The sequence below is a fragment of the Bos taurus genome, chromosome 17 (genome assembly GCF_002263795.3).
Source record: "Bos taurus isolate L1 Dominette 01449 registration number 42190680 breed Hereford chromosome 17, ARS-UCD2.0, whole genome shotgun sequence".
In the NCBI taxonomy this organism is placed as follows: domain Eukaryota; kingdom Metazoa; phylum Chordata; class Mammalia; order Artiodactyla; family Bovidae; genus Bos; species Bos taurus.
This window is the reverse complement of record NC_037344.1, coordinates 51,394,789-51,411,982: the sequence shown is the minus strand read 5'-3', so window position 1 is coordinate 51,411,982 and position 17,194 is coordinate 51,394,789. Positions and strand designations below refer to the sequence as shown.

General features: G+C 58.0%; 1 protein-coding gene across 19 annotated transcripts in view; it reads right to left on the bottom strand.

Moving 5' to 3' along the window:
• NCOR2 (nuclear receptor corepressor 2) overlaps window positions 1–17,194 on the bottom strand; it is a 237,351-nt gene that overhangs the window by 48,902 nt on the left and 171,255 nt on the right. For all 19 annotated transcript variants that reach the window (XM_059876314.1, XM_059876327.1, XM_059876329.1 and 16 more), the window contains 2 exons: window positions 11,447–11,589; window positions 2,853–3,000 (listed from right to left, as the gene is read on the bottom strand). In XM_059876314.1, coding sequence (XP_059732297.1) covers window positions 2,853–3,000; window positions 11,447–11,589 — 291 coding nt within the window. The remainder of the gene's footprint in view (window positions 1–2,852; window positions 3,001–11,446; window positions 11,590–17,194) is intronic.

Here is a 17,194-nt window from a genome sequence, read left to right as displayed (position 1 = left end):
CCTCAGGCTCTAACCTGGGACCTACCTCCCCTCCCCTATCCTGGTCACAAGGGACAGGTTTACACAGCAAACGCCAATCGGACTGGCAGATTCCAAGTCTCCCAGCTACGTGACACCCTATGTGAGTAATTCTCCTCTCCCTCCCACATGAGGCCTCGGTTTCCTCGTCTGTAAGATGGGACTGTCACCTGGGGCCTTGGGCAGACTCTTCTCAACTGCCTCCCTTGATGCGCTCAGGGCTGCCAGGTGGTCACAGAAGCCCTGGGTTCAGCAGACCAGCCAAGAATGCCCATCTCCCATCCTTGATGGGGCGTGTGAACCATACAGGGGACAGGGAACTCACTACCTCAAAATTCTCTAACTGGGCAACATCTGTTCTGCTTTTAATGCTGAGCCAAAGTCTGGCTTCCTTTAACTTTCCCACCAAGCCTGCATCCTGCCCACACACAGCCGGGAGGATATTTAAAGAGGAGAGTGGGTTCCTGCTCCCCAGGTTCCCTTTTCCTGGTTACAGACCCAGGACTCAGAATTCAAGGACCTGAGGGATTTGGAGCCTTCCATCAGAAACTGGTCAGGCCTCTAGCCAACCTGGCCTGGAGAGACCCAGCGCTGGTAAGGAGGCCAGACTCAGCACCCCAGGTCACCCCCAAAATAAGACAACAACAACCAAATGGGCCAATTCTTCATTTTCAACCTGGAAGTAGGATTCAGGCTGGTGAATGCACTGCAGGCTGGCGTAACTTGGATTTATTTGCATGTCTTGCTTACAGAGCGGGGGTGATTCACACCTTCCTTGCAAATGCTGGCAGAAGTTTGGGAGTTTAAACGCAGGGGCAAGCAGACAAGAGCGACAGGAGGGGAACCTGGCAGGAGACGGGACAGGAGGAGAGGTGGGGCCCTTCACTAAGAACCTGAGGCCCCGCAGGGGAGTTCAGGCCGGCGGGATGGCAGAAGGAGAAGCAGACACATTTAGTGAAGCGGGGGGCAGGGGCCTTCAGGGGTGTTGTGTGGGGGGTCTTCAGGGTTGTCATGCCTTGAGGGACTGGTGTAGAGCAAGTAAAAGGGAGAGGACTGGGGGCCAAAGGCACAGTAATCAGTGACCAAGGATGCAAGCCTGCCTTTGGGCAGCCTGGTGTGACTTCCACATCTATAAATGCTATTTGCATAGTGGAGCCAGGTGTTACATGGGGGCCAGGCTCCGAAGTTGAGTGACCATCTTGTGCAGTTGAAATCCTCCTTTTGAGAAGCGGGCAGAACTGAGAGCAAAATTTAAATATTAATTCTCACTCTCTCTTTGGCAGCCCTCACCAGGTGGCAGAATTCACCTAATATCCAGGCCGACGACGCAATTCTGGGGTGCCTGGTGCAACTGCCCCCAGCCTCAGTGCCCCCAGGCAGAAAGCTGGGGCTGTGCAGTTTATCATTCAAATTCAGACATTTGGGAGCAAAATGAAGCATAATTACATAACTTTTGAATACTTATCTACCAACGGTATTCGTTCTGCTTACATTGCTCAAGTTGTAAAATAATGTATATTAGTCACTCAGTCTTGTCCTGACTCTGTACAACCCCATGGACTGTAGCTCACCAGACTCCTCTGTCCATGGGATTCTCCAGGCAAGAATACTGGAGTCTAAAATAATGGTTCAGGTCAGAAAACTATTTTTATGGACTTCTCTGGTGGTCCAGTGGTTAAGACTCCACACTTCTACTACAAGGGGCACAAGTCTGATTCCTGGTTGAAGAGCTAAGATCCCGCATGCTATGTAGTGTGGTCAAAAAAAAAACAAAAACTATTTTCAAAAATAAACAATTTTTTCCCCTAAAATGTGATACCAGATATGCTGGCAAGATAATAGGTGTCACCAGAACTGGATATGTCCTGGATGTGTAGGGTCACCAAGCACAAGATTGAACTCACAGGGGGCAGGAGTATAGAATGAACAAGTGTCCTGTGACTGCAGAGAGGCAGATTACCATGATTATTGTTCCCACTGTCACCACCATCGTCACCACCACCACCATTGTCACCATCACTACCATCGTCACCATCACCACCACCATCACCATCACCACCATGATCATCACCACCATCGTCACTAGCACCATCACCACCATCACCACTACCACCATCATAACCATCACCACCACCACCACCATCGTCACTATCACCATCACCATCATGATCGTCACCACCACCACTGTCACCATCACTACCATCGTCACCACCACCATGATCACCACCATCATCACCATCGTCACCATCACCACCATCGTCACCATGATCATCACCACCATTGTCACTATCACCATCACCATCACTGTCACCATCACCACCACTGTCACCATCACCACCACCATCACCATCACCACCACCACCGTCACCTTCACTACCATCATCACCATCACCACCATCACTACCATCGTCACCATCACTACCATCTTCACCACCACCATGATCACCACCATCATCACCATCACCACCATGATCACCACCACCATTGTCACTAAAACCATAACCATAGTCACCGTCACTACCATTGTCACCATCACCACCACCGTCACCATCACCATCACCACTACCATCGTCACCATCACCACCATGATCATCACCACCATTGTCACTAAAACCATAACCATCGTCACCGTCACTACCATTGTCACCATCACCACCACTGTCACCATCACCACTACCACCGTCACCATCACCACCATCGTCACCATCACCACCATCATCACCACCATGATCGTCACCATCACGATCGCCCTCTCCCCTTGGGGCAGTCCAGGCCCCTTCTCAGCAGGACCCAGGCATTTCTGGAAGAGGCCAGCTCCCACGGCCCACCCTCACCTTCCGCCTCCTCCGCCATCTCCTCTTCATTTCCGCTCACGCCCGACGCCTCCATCTCCTCGTCCTCCACTACGGGTGGGAAGGCGGCCTCCTCACTGGCAGCGGCCGGGGCTTTCTTCTTCTTCCTCCGTGCATTCCTCTCCTTCTCCTAGGGCACAGGGATAGCGGCAGGTCAGGGTCAGCACCAGGGCCAGGACCTGGGCTGCCAGCCCGGGGACTCCCAGAGCCAGAAGCCTGCCATAGCTGCTAAGGACAGTGATCCCGGCCACTGTCCCAAGGGCACTCTTCCCCGCTTGCGCCCCAGTTGCACGGCCAGACATGCCAGTGGTTATTTTTACCCACAGCTTCATTCTTCCGTCGTGTCCCAGATACACCAGGGCGCAGCGTGGCCTAGGGGCTGCCCCGACATCCTTCCGGAACGGGTGAGGAAGGGCTGCCTCTGCCTGGAGGCCCCCTAGGACTGCTCCAGCCCTGCTGGCTGTCCAAGCCAGAGCGACGACCACACTCCCTGGAGGGCACACTGCCAGGTGGTGCAGTCAGTACACTGGAGACAATGAATGAAAGAAGCATGCCCTTGCGGCACCACCTGCCCCCAGGCTAGCTTGGGTGGCGTGTCATTTCACCCCACCGGTCTTTATAGTACACCAGGGGACAAGAAAGCACAACGAATGATGTAGTCAGGGTCTCTGCCCCTCCACAGGCCAGCTAGTCAGGGAGACAGCAATCGACACATCAATTAAAAAGAAGACTCAGAGGTAGAAGAACGGCAGCCCATGGGGACAGACAGGGTGGGGTGAGACTGCAGGGGGGTGGGGCTCAGGAAAGACTTCTCGGAAGAGGTGACATCTGAGCTGAGTCCTGAGAAGAAGCTGGCCAGACAAGGCTCTGGACGAGAGTGGCCCAGGTGGAAGGAACTGCAAGTACGGAGGCTGGAGGTGGAACCAGCAGGGTGGTTCGAGGAACAGAAAGAAGGCCCTTGGTCGCCAGCCTTTCACTTCCCTCCACACCTCCCTGCCCCCGTCTGGTCCCCAGAAGCCCTGCTCCCCACTCTGGGAGCCAGGGGCTCACCCCCAGCCTGGGCACAAATCCTCCTTGACAGCTCCCATCTTTGCACCTCACTGTGCCAGGTGCCCCAGGAGGATGTCTCTTTACCCCCAGGCTGAGCCAGGCAGAGGTTCAGAAAGCGTTTGTTGATTGACTTACTGAGTGACTGAATGGGCAGCATCGGGGGCCTGAACACACAGCTGGCAGAGTCAGGGCACGTGTGGAGGCAGCGTGTGCTGGGGATCCAAAGTCACCAGGGACTCCCAGGGGGGTGCACTGGCCCCTAAGAGGGGACCCACCCAAATACCGCCAGTGTGATGGGAGGGGCCGCAGCCTGAACCCTTTGGGTTCCCAAGGAAGGAGATGGAACCTAAATGCTCCTCGACGTGTCAACAGCTCCCAGCAAAGCCTCTTACCCTGGATTGACTAGGTTCCTCCCAGAATAAACGTCCCTGGTGGCTCAGAGGTTAAAGCATCTGCCTCCAATGCGGGAGACCTGGGTTCGATCCCTGGGTCGGGAAGATCCCTTGGAGAAAGGCATGGCAACCCACTCCAGTATTCTTGCCTGGAGAATTCCATGGACAGAGGAGCCCCACAGGCTACAGTCCAAGGGGTCGCAAAGAGCCAGACACGACTGAGCGACTTCACTTTCACTTTCACTTTGAACCCTAGAATGGAACCTTACTTAGAAATGAGCTCTTTGCATATGTAATTATGTGAGATGAGGTCTTATTAGGTGAGAAAAAGAAGAAAGAAGAAGGTTGCTCAGTCATATCCGACTCTTTGCAACCCCATGGACTATACAGTCCATGGAATTCTCCAGGCCAGAATACTGGAGTGGGTAGCCATTTCTTTCTCCAGCGCATCTTCCCAACCCAGGGATCAAACCCCAGGTCTCCTGGATTGCAGCCGGATTCTTTACCAACTGAGCTATTAGGGAAGCCTGGAGAATCCCAGGGACGGGGGAGCCTGGTGGGCTGCTGTCTATGGGGTTGCACAGAGTCGGACACGACTGAAGTGACTTAGCAGCAGCAGCAGCAGTAACTGAGCTATGAGGAAGGACCCTAAATCCAATATGACTGGTGTCCTTAGAAGAAGAGAGAATCTCGGACATAGAAGCACCCAGAGCCGCCAGCTGAGGAATGTTTGGGATTGTGGGCTGGCCCCATAAGCTGGGATAGCAGGGGGGCCTCCCCTGGAGCCTTCAGAACGAGCAGAACCCTGCCGACACCTGGATTTCAGACTTCTAACCTCTAGGATTGCAAGATAGCAAGTTTCTGTACCAGTCTGCGGTACGCTATTACAGGGAAAAGGGCACTAATGCACCTCCCCTCTGCCAGTTCCCAGCCCCATGCAGCCCAACTCACTCTCGGACAAATGCCGCATCAACTCCAGGTGCCAGCAGGCCCTGCCCAGCCTGGCCCCTTACCATGCAGGGCCGCGAGCAGGCCTCAGGGGTCCCCAAGCCCCAGCCCCTGCCCAGGAGTCGGATCACTTCCTGTCCTGTCTCCTTCCTGAGCAAACGGGGCTCCTCGGAGTGCAGCCACTCAGAGTATAGGGAGGAAGAGGGAAAAGTCCGTTTGCCCGTTAGTCACGGTTTCCGTCACCAGCACTCGGCCAGGGCTGCAGCCCCACCCTGCCAAACGTCCACCGGGCTCCTGGGCACGCCCAGCTCCACCGCCATCTGCCCGCCTCCAGGGGCTGGTGCAGCCCAGCCCCAAATCCTGAGCTTCTCCCGGGAAGGTCCCCCAGCTAGAGCTTGCGAGGACACGAGAAAGTTGTGTGGCATGTGGGTTCTGTGGGTGCGGCTGAGGGCTCCCGCTTCTTCCCCAATCTATTTTTAGCAGACAGGGACCCACTTGAGTGTTTGGGGCTGGGTGATCAGCTGCCCGGGGGGCTGGGTCAGGGGTAACACTTGGAGCCTCACAGGGAACAGGGGCTTCCTGTGGGCTAGGCAGGGAGGCACCTCCTGGGGAAACCGAGGTCCCTTGGACCCACAGCCCAGGCCATGTCATCCCAAGCCAAGTGAGTATGATGTCTAGACTGGAATTTCCCCAACACCGGGTCTGAGACGCTGGTGGACTTTGTGTCCCAGCAATCATACCAAATCCTTCCACACGTGGCCCCAAACCCCGGAATTGAGAGTTGTGTATGGAACAGGAGATGCTGGCGATACTAGTGTTAGTGACTACAGCTGATGTTTATTAAGCACCTACTGTGTGCCAGGCCTTCTCTACTTACAAATTTCCTGGCTCTGCACATCTACTCTGCAAGTCACAGAATTCTGCTCCCTGCTTTAAACTCTCCAGCCATTCCCGAGAACCCACAATATAAAAACTCAAGTCCTCCCCACTCCATACAGTCCAGTGTAATTTAGATCTAGACCCCACTCAGGTCTCTAACTGGTTTACCTTCCAGGTCTTCTACAAACACTGCCCTTCTTATGCAGATGTGCTCACAATGCCCTGGCCACAGGACCTTTGCACTGGTCATTCTTCTGGCTGAACATCCTTCTCCCAGACACCCACAATGCCCACCTCCATCAGGGTTTTACTCGTACATCACCTCCCCAGAGAGGTCTTCCCTGATTACTCCATCAAAATGAGCTAATCTCACTCCCCATCAATCACTTTCTACTACTATCCCTCATCATAACATCTTCAGACCACAATCAGAAATCATCTGTGTGTTAACGCTAATTTGTCTTTCCAGCTAGAACTAACCTCTCGAGGGCTGGTACCTTTGTTCTCAGCTGAATTCCCAGCACACCTAGAACAGAGCCTGGCGCAGAATAGGCACTCTGTAACTACTTCTTTAGATACACGAAACTGATAGACAAAGCCACTAGCTCAGAGAGGCAAAGACACCTGCCCAAGATCGCACAGCTCACGGGGTCGAGAAGTTCAGACTTCACTGCAGGTCAGGTTCAAGCACTTCCCTGCCTGACCATCTCTCTCTATTCAGGCCTGGGCAGCTTCAGATGGAAGAGGCAACAGAGGAAAACAAGGCGAGGCGGGGGATGGGTTGAGACAGACAGAGACAGAGAGACACGGAAGCTGAGCCCCAGGGCCTGGATTCACAGATGGGAGGAAAGGGTAACCTTCGGCCATTAGCAGGGGGAGGGAAAACCTCGGAGAAGTCACCAGTGCCAGATGTTACATAACTCTGGGACGTGTTCCGCCTGCCCACCCGACCCTGCTTCCTGCTGACGTTGTCGGTGGCCACACTCAGGCAAGGTCTGGCGCAAGGCAGGAGGGGACACCCCCTGACCCCCTGCTTCCCCCACTGTTTCCTCCGTTGGCAGAGGGTGACATGTCTTCCTGAGCTCCAGACAGGGTCTGGCCGGCAGCCAGAGGTGGCTGCCCCTGCCTCAGGAATCATAAGGACCTGTCTCCCTCCCGGGATCTGCAGGGTGCGGGGCAGCATCTTGTGAGGCCTGGCTGCACTCTCCAGTGACGCGGAACTCACCCCTGCATGCCGGGTGGCCACTGTCAGGATGGATGGACCCAGGGCTGATGGGGCCCCACATCCCTCAGTGTACTTTCTCCGCAGCCTTCGACATAAGTCCACTCCCTCGCAGTCAGCAGGGAAAGAGAGCCAACCCCACTCTCCCAAACAGCCCTTTCTCATCCACAAGTGACTGGCCAGGTTCACCCATCTGCTGGCCTCAGAACATGGCCTGCTGGCCCCCACCTTCTGGGCCACTGCTTCCCACCAAGACCACCTTTGCTGAGTTCCGTGGGAGTCCTGGAACACAGGGAGGGGTCCAGAAAGGGAAGCCGGGTGCCTACAGATGTGAGTTCAAACCCTCTCTGTGGCCTCACCAGGCCCCTCTCCCATCTGACCTCAGCATCTTCACCTGAGGATGGGGTCAAGGTGACAACCTCAGGGGTCTGGGGAGGGGCCCAAGATGGTGCTCAGGGTCCCCCTGCTGCTCACACCCCCTCCTCCTCCTCAGCCCACCAGTGATGCCGCCTGTCCTCCAGCAAGTTCAGGGTCTGGGGACAAGGAGGACGACCGTCTCTATCAACTTTGGCTGCGCTTTGCTGGAACCCGCATAATCTACCTCAAGCCCAGCCCCCACCGGGTGGCCTCTCAGCTCACAAACCTTCAATGATTCCCAGTGTCCATTAAAGAAAGACTCAGTTCCTCAGTCCAGCAGGAAACCCCACCCACATGTATATGGATGGCACCTGCCATTTCTTCCGTGGCACATAGTAGGCACTCAGTAAAGCCATGCGGAGCGTGCAAGGGGGGTGAGGTCCGATACTTATTAAGCATTGATCAAGGACCACGCCTGGCCCTTTACAAGTAGGAAAGCCTCTGCAGCTCACAGCAACCCCACGAGGCGGGCCGGTCTTACCTCCTTTAAAGCGAGGCTGAGTGCCACAGGCACCACCAGTCAGGAGGCAGCAGAGCTCTGTGTGCCCTTTAGCCCAGGGCCCCACTCTGTACCATCTGGCTAGGCTGCCTCTGGATGAGTGAATGAATGAATGAGCCAATCGATTAATGAACCAATTCCTCAGGCAATCCAGGAGTGGACATACTCTACACCCAATCAACAACCAAGAGAGATGCGACACCCCATCTCTCAGTGCACTTTCTCCGCAGCCTTCAATGTAAGTCCACTCCTTCGCAGTCAGCAGGGAAGGAGTGCATTTACATTGTCCAGTCATCCAAGCCACCAGGCACCAGGTGGCCACGGGCAATTCACTACTGAACCCGCCAACACTGCCACCGCCACATGGCTCTCAGTGAGGGACGCTTACGACATGCCAGGAACACTTCTAAGCACCCCACGCCCATTTCACTCAAACTGTTCCCACAGCAGCCCTTTGAGGTGGACATGTGTGTGCTCAGTCGTGTCTGACTCTTTGTGACCCCATGGACTACAGCCTGTCAGGCTCCTCTGTCCATGGGGATTCTCCAGGCAAGAATACTGGTCTCTTCGAGGGGATCTTCCCCACCCAGGGATCGAACCCATGTCTCTTGTGCCTCCTGCACTGGCAGGTAGATTCTTTATCAACTACGCCACCTGGGAAACCCACTTTGATGTAAGAATTATCCCCATTTCATAAGTGGGGAAACTAAGGCCCAGAGAAGACAAACCACTCACCCAAGGTTGCAGAGCTAGAAAGCATCAGAATCTGCATTTGAATCTGGGTGTCTGGGGCGAGTCCCTACCATGGCTTTTCCTGCACATATTATTCAAGAGAGCACTTGAATAACACCCTTGAGAAGAAAAGCGGGGGGCCAGTGGCTTTAAAATAAAAACGATGCCGATACCACTGCTAGTAGTTAGGGCAGCCTGAGTTCTAGGAGTAAGGGTTGTCATTATCATTTACAGATGAGGAAACTGAGGCTCGTGGGGTGAAGCCACTACCCAAGGTCACAGGTGTCAATTCATGAAACCAGGACTTGATTTCACTTTCCCAGAAGACGAGCCACACCACCTATCCAGCTAGTACCTCTGGTTCCCCAACCCACCCTCTCAAGTTCTGGGGTCTTCAGGGGTGCAGCAGGGCCGTGCCCCAACGAAACCTGGAAAGTGAGGCTGTGGGCCAGCAGGCTGTGAGAGGAGACTCCTGTAACCCAATAGCCTGGGGAAGGCACGCTGGTGTGTGGGCTCTGGGCTGGGCTGAGCAGGGAATGGGAGGGGGAGGGGAGAGGCAGGGAGGACTGACAGGTCAGAGGGAGGAGGGGAGGGAGCAGGAAGAAGGCCTTTCTGTCCCTGGGGGATGTCAGGGCCAGCCCCTGCCCTTGGTGTGTACAGGTGACCTGCCACCCACCTCCAACCACCACCGCCACCTTGTGCTACGGGATCTTAACAAGCGTTGTGTTAGAGACCAGGTGCCCCTCAGCCTCAGCCCTCACCATCTTCCTCCCTGAAGAAACCAGAGTCCTGGAAAATCTAGAAGACCAGCAGAACTCCTTGTGTTTGAGCGAGCCCTGCCTGGAGCTTGAGGAGGAACAGAGGAGCACTGGGAACCAACTGTAGAGCAAGCAGGGGAGGGGCAGGAGGCACAGCCCAACCGGACACAATGGGGACGGGGTGCAGGCAGGGGCCTGACCCAGTGAAGCCTGCAGGTGGGCCTCAGCCCTGACCACAGGGCCATGGCAATAGCATCTTCCTCCAACCAAGAATACTCAGGGGGCTGGGAGTGGGTGGGCTAAGTCGTTTAGTCACGTCGAACTCTTTGCGACCCCATAGACTGTGGCCAGGCTCCCCTGTCCGTGGGATTCTCCAGGCAAGAATACTGGGGTGGGCCGCAATTCCCTCCTCCAGGGGATCTTCCTGACCCAAAGATTGAACCCATGTCTCTTATGTCTCCTGCACTGGCAGGCACGTTCTTTACCAACTGCACCACCAGGGAAGCCCAGGGGGCTGGGGAGTCATGTCCTCAGATTTAGCACAGCGCTCCAGAGCATTCAAGGAGGGAGATTTTGGTCCCTGATCCGCCTGCCACGCTGTGTGACCCCAGCAGCTTGCTTGCCCTCTCTGGACCACGGTGGGCTGCATGAGGAGCAATTCAACCCCCACCCCCCAGACAGACTGCACATACTTTGAACCCAGCAGAAGCCGCCCAACCATGGGGAACTGGGGTGTGGAGAGCTGTGTGTCCCCCTCCTGCCCCTTCACATCTGCAAGGAACTACACAGCCTGCCGACCAGAGGCATGAGTCCTCAGGTCACGTAGCTGTGGGTTCACCCCCAAGTCAGCTGTTTATGAGCCTGGCTGAGTCTCAGTTTCCCCAGATCTGAAATGATGACCATGCTTGACGTGTCACAAGTGTGCCCAAAAGGGGGAGAGAGAGGGATGGAGGGAGGGAGAGAGAGAAGAGGAAGAGAGGGAGGCAGAGAGAGAGAGGGAAAAGAAAAGGGAAAAAAAAGAGAGAGAAGAAAAGATGCCGCCCCCAAATGGCCCTGTAACAGCTTCCCAGTAACAGCTGCGGAGGAAGTGTGCAGACCATTCATAGGAGCAGTGAGGCGAGCCCGCCCCTTCTGTGCTCCTGGGGGAGGGAGAGCTCAGAGCTGCTTCTCCAGTCCCCTGGAGGACAGGGCTGGGCCGGCTGCCCCCCGGGGTGGCCCTGAGACTGTGAGTTCAAACGGGAGTGGGGGGAGATGCTGACTTAGGGTTCATCTGCCCCGGGTCTTCATTCCAATGTGCTGACAGCCCCAAGTCCCTGGTGAGTCAGTGCCTTGACCCACCACGCTCCTTCCTTCCTCCCTGCCCGGAGCTCAAGGCCCTCAGAGGGGTCTGACCGGGGAGTGCTAGTGAGGAGGGGGCGGGGTGGGGGGTGGTGGAGCCCGGGAGGCGGGAGGGTGGGCCTGTCCATTGAAGTACCCAGGAGGGATGCTGACGGCATGGGATCAATCCCAGCAGCATTCCAGGGGGACCACTGAGCAAGAACCGGGAGGGGCTGAATCCTGAGCCAGACCTGGTGTTAAGACCCCTCCCTGCCCAGGGCTCCGGGGCTGCAGCGACCACATGGGCCCACGGTGTGACCCCAGTGGGGAAGGAGGGGAGAGGAGGTTGGGGGGGGACTCACCATCTTCAGCTTGTGCTGCTGTAGAATCTCATCCAGGTTCTGCCTCTTCTTGTAGTTGAAGTAGAAGTTCTTACACTGGGACACGGTCTTGGAGCCCACCATCCGGGCGATGGCCGACCAGTTCCGGCCGTGTTCCAGGAGACCTATGGGAGGAGGACGGCAGATGAGGGGCACGTCAGGGGGGCTGGAAGGGCAGAGAGGGCCTGTGTCCATGGCATGGAGAGCAGAGCCCCAGGCCAAAAAACAGCCCTGATCCCGGGCCTCAGGCTCACTGCACCGGTCCAGGGTTTCTGGGAAGAGACACACGTGGGATTGGGCTGGTGGGGGAGGGCACAAAAAGGAGGGGGCTGGGCTCCCTGAGAGAGGCCTGGGCTCCAGGAACTGGAAGGGCAGGTGGGAACAGCCAGGGTGCATCCCCACTGAGGTCACCATCAAGGGTTCTGGGGGCTGAGGGCTGAGGTCAGGGGCACAGACCCCGCCCGGGGCCCCACCTCTCCTCCTCCCCTGCCGGTCGTGACCCGGCACTGACACTCGCTCGCAGCTGCAGACGAGGAGGCCTCGGGAGACCGGGCTGTTTTCCGGCCGCACTGGGCCAGGGAAAGGAAGGAACGTGTGAGCAAGGGTGGGAGGGTGGAGTTCGGGTGGGGGTGAATCAGGCCAGGAGCCTCCGCGCCCAGGTTAACCGGGGCAACCCCAAGCTCCCCTGGGACACCTAAAGGCCCACCCTGGACTCGGGCCCCACCAGGTTGGTTCAGGATCTGGGGTGGACTTGCCCCACAAATCACAGCCACCCTCATCTCCATGAGCTTCTCACACAGCCTCAGAGATTCCTGATGTGGGGAGAAACCCCTAGGAATTTGCAGGCACCACCCCAGACTCACCTAGGGCAGAGAAAGCTCCCTCCACGCCCACAGACTTGGGCCAGAGCTGCGCCTCCAGCCCCTATTCCATTTTCAACACTGTAAACGCCAGGCTCAGCAGAAATGCAGTCCCCCCGACCCCCCCACCCCGCCTCAAGCCGGCCCTGAGTCTCAGCCCATCTGCCCGCCGTGCTCCGAGTACACGGGCTCGCCTCACATCAGCCGGTGCCTCTACGTTTTTATGTCTCGTATCTCCTGGTGGGCAGCGTGCCTTGTGCGCCCAGGTCAGCCCGAGCAGGGAGGGCCTGCCCCCGCTCCTGACGGCTGCAGGAGGGGCTGAGGGGACGTTCCAGCCTCCAGGGGCTGCGGGGCAGGACTGGGCCCCCAGAGGGCAGCAGGAACGAAGCCTGAGTCACGTTGCTGGGAACAGAGCAGCCTCTGAGCCCCGGAGCTAGACTCCTAACGACTAGCGAAAGATTTCCCATAACGAAGTTTGAGGTCGTCTTCCTTGAATCAAATCAAGCTGCAAGCCAGGAGGGCTATATTTTGCAGGGGTGGGAGCCTGAGGGGCTGACATTCTGACTGTCGATATTTTCTTTCATTCATTCATCCATCCATCCATCCCTCCATCTACCGATTCATTCAAACATATGCCGGCGGCTTACTACATACAAGGCTCACACAGAAATAAAACAGCATCAAAAACAACATCAACAAACCACCGTGTCACATGGCTGAGCAACCTGGAGTTTGCAAAGCCCTTCAAAGATTGGTTCCCTCTTATCCTTGCTGTCGAGGCCACGGCCGTTTTCACATCCCCTGGACGGGAGGGAAACCGATGCTCCAGAGATCAGAGCAACTCACAAGCTCATGGGGTGGGCCATGGGGCCGAGTGGACGTGGGGACCGGCTCCCGCCTGTAGGCCCAGCTGGGTGGGGGAGGGGGTGCTGGACTGACAGGCCACCTGCTCCCCTGCAGAGGCCACCGAGCCACGTGGCTCCACGGCCGCTGCTCAGGGTTCCTCAAGGACAGGCACGGGGCGGGGGGTTGGGGGGGGTTGGTGGGGTGGGGGGAGCCGAGGCGTGGGATCAAGTGTAACCCAGCCCCCTGACCTTTCCCGCCGCCTGCGCCAGCAGCAGCTGCCACTTCCAGAGAACCTGGCCGAGGACGACGGGGACGCGTTTATTTATATTTCCCCAACCGGGGCCAAGAGAGCCCAGGCAAACACGTTGGGCCGGAACCCCGGGAGGGAGAGGGCGGGTCTCCCATCTGGGCCTGCTGGGGGGGTAAGTATGTGGGGGGTAGGGGGGGTGGACAAGGACCCAGGGGGTGGCTGGACCCCAGGGAGGTTGACATTTACAAACTGGACACATAAATAAGGAGATGGCGTGGAGTTGGCTGAGAAGCTGAGGTTCTAATTAACTCCACTCGTGGCAGCAGCAGGGGCTTGGAGGGCAGGGGGGGTGTTGCCCAGCCCTGCCTGAAAGCTGCCTGGGAAGGACCGCTGGACTACGCCATCCCGAAGCCCTGCCCAGACTTGCTGTGTGTGGTCCCCGCCATTCCCTCTGCTCTCTGGGCCTCAGTTTCTTTAAGTGCTGTGCAAAGAGCTGGGGTGAGTGTCCTAATATTACCAGCCAGGACACCTAGGGTTGGGGTGGACGGGTATGGGGTGTCTTCTGGTTCTGAGAACCCAGACCAAGGGTGCTGGGCACAGGGAGATGCCCTGTAGACCTCATGAACCTGATGAGGCGTAAAGCCCCTACCCCTCGACCTGGAGAGAGCACCTCTGAGCACACACTGTCCAGGACCCCTCCCGGATCCACCTCAACACAGACCTCCTTCCCCGGGAGCCCCCACCCGACAGCCAGAGAGGCTGGGAAGGGGCCCTAGAAGAAAGTGAGGGTGGGACCCCACGGTAGAGAAACCCCGAGTCCCCCCCGCCAGCCTGAGGTCCTTGTCACCCCTGGGGTCCCCGTCACCGTGGCCCAAAAGCCCCCCCCCAATCCCCAGTCCCCTCCCCGGAGCCACTCACTCACATCCTCTCATCTGCGTCTCCCCCTCGGCCAAGTTTTCCGGAAACATACGGCTTGGAGGATGCTCCAGGGATCGGAGCTGGGAGCAGCGGGCTGGGAGGCGGGAGGCTGGGCGGCCGTGGTGCCGGCTCCGCAAGGCTTCTGGCTGGCGTCTGCTGGCGGCTCAGCTCAGCCTCACATCCTTCTCGTCCAACGGCGGCGCGAGGGAGGAGGGAGGGAGGGAGAGGGAGGAGGGAGGAGGGAGGAGGGAGGAGGGAGGGGCCGGGCGGTGGGAGGAGGGAGGGGCCGGGCGGTGGGAGGGGCCGGGCGGCGGAGGGCGGCAGGCGGAGGCTGGCTCCGGGGAGGGCGGGGAAACAGCTCCGTGCTGCGCGCGCCGGCCCGCCGGCCCGCCGTGGTGGCCCAGGGCTCCTCCGGCAGCGCTGCCACCCCTGAGCCGTCTCCCCCCCACACCCCCCCGCTCCCGGCAGCTGCGGGCATGCGAGGTGCCCTTCGCCTGATGGGGGAGGGCGGCGGGAAGTTGTCGGCTGTGTGCTCGGTGCCCCGTGCCAGGCGTCACCAGGGAGCACCGCGTCCGCGCCTCCTCCGGGCACCGACGTGCCCAGCGTGGGCGCTTAGCCCCAGACCCCTGACGCCCCCACCGGGGAGAAACCAAAGACCCCACCCCCACCCCCACCGCCTGTCCGGCAGCCTCGCCGCGGCGCACAAGGACTCGGCCGATCTTCCTGCTGCCTGACCCAGCGAGACGCGTCAGGGCTGAATGTGACCTCCAGACGGAGGCTCCCGGGAGCGGGCGGGCGGGGGAGCGTGGCAGAAGCCCAGGTTCAGAAGGGGGCGGGCCAACTTGGCACTGGCCTCCCCCTCCCTCTCTCCCCATCCGTGGCGGTGGCGGCGTCAGCAGCGGTAAGAACAGATGAGAGTTCAGAAAAACAGAGCTTTTCCACCCCGGCAAGCAGCCGGGGAGCAAACAGCTTCTTCCGCCGTCATTCCCCTGTGCGCTGGTTCCACCTGTGGTCTGACCCCCTTCCCGCCTGACTGCTGCCAGGGCGGCCAGGCCCATCGTGGGGGACTCTAGAAGACTGGATGGGCTGGAAGGGGGCGGTGGGTGGGCAGGGCTAGGTTCGCCTTCTAGGAGGAAACTTAGAATCTGAGGGGATTCTTCCAAATGCAAATGAGACCTCCAACCCCTGAGGATGGGAGCGGGGAGGGTCTGGAGTCCTTAGAGAGCTCTCTGCTCCCCGAGGGTCTTGGGGCCATGGCTACCTTTTTCTTCCCTCTCTGGGACACCCAGGTCAGCCTGTGCCCCATAAAAAACACCTGCTACAGATGCCCCAGGCAGCTCCCAGGGAGTTGAAAGTTAACTGAGTTGAACTTTGGAGCGAGATCCAGGTCATGAACGATATCTTCAACTCCCGGGTCATTGACCTGCTCATCCCTTCTGCCTTCAAGCCTTTCCATCCTGCCCACAAAACCCAAGGAACAACAGTCCACCCCTGTCCCACCACCTTGCCCACAGACCTCGCCGGGGGCCCTGGGGCACACCCCCAGGGAGGACAACAGAGCCCAACCGTGCTGGGGAGCTGGACATCCCACCCGAGTCCCACGATCCTTTCCCTGCAAGGGAGGCCCAAGGGAGCTTCTAAGGATGCCAATCCAATCGGGTCACTCCTCTGCTTCAGATTTGCCAGTGATGACCCAATGCTCTTGGAATAACACCCAAAGGCTTTGGCGTGGTGCGTGAGGCCCTGCAGACTCGCCCCGCTCCCGTTGTCCAACTTGATTCCTACCTCTCCCCTTGCTCCAGCCACCCACCAGGACCTTTCCTGCCCAGCCCCTAGGTGTGCCCCAGGGCATCTGTACTCAACTGTCCCTGCTGCTTGCATGGCTTTTTCACAGATCTCTTTCTGCCTTCCTTCACTTCTCAGCTTCAAGGGACAGCTCCTCAGAGAAGCCTGCTGTGACCACTCTTTCCAAAGCTCTCCTCCCAGCCACCCTGCTGTCATGGGGTTTTGGTATCTCCAGAGCACTTATCGCTGCTCCCTGAAATTATCTCCTTGGCTCCGCTGCTCACTGAGGGCAGTGTCTCTGCACCCACAACTGCTAGGTATGCAGGAGGCACCCAGCAAATGAATAAAGCTCCAGATACCCTAGGCGTGTGGGTTTGGGGGCTCACTGGGCATCCCCCAGGTGCCTCTGCTACCTTGCTGGGGCCCCCAGCTTCAGAGAGGAGTGGGCTGAGCGTTTATCCCCATGGGGGGTCCTGAACATTCCCCAGAAGAGAAGGGAGGGAGTGCCCCCCTCTCACACCAGGGGCCCGCCCTCACGTACTCTGTGCCCCAGACAGCAGATTCTGCCAACATCCCCTGTGGTTTGGATTCCCCGACCTCACTTCTAATTTCTAAGGAAGGAGTTTCGTTCTGAAGCGCCCGGGAGGCAGGAACTAGGAAGTGAAATTGACCAAGACAGGAAGTCAAGCCAGGAGGTCTGAGTCATGGAGCGCAGAAAGAGGCGAAGGAGCAGGGGGTAGCCGCAGAGGTGATGGTGGGCGGGCGGGGGGGGGGGGGGGGGGGGGTTCCCTGTGATGGGGCTTGGCCTGGCCGCTCTGGTTGCCCTGGCTACCCTCAGCAGGGAGCTTCTCATACACTGTCTGGGGGCCTGAGACAAACTGTTCTCACGGGAGCAGTGTCTAAGCCCCCATCAACTCAAGTACACAGGCCCCCAAAAAGGCCTTGTCCCTGTCATGTCCCTCCCCAAGGTGCTGCCCTTTCAGGGTCCCCACTGCAGGCAGCTCTCATCTCTAGGGTCTGCAAACCTGCACCAATTACACCCCCCAACCCCACTATGGGCATGTTCTGATA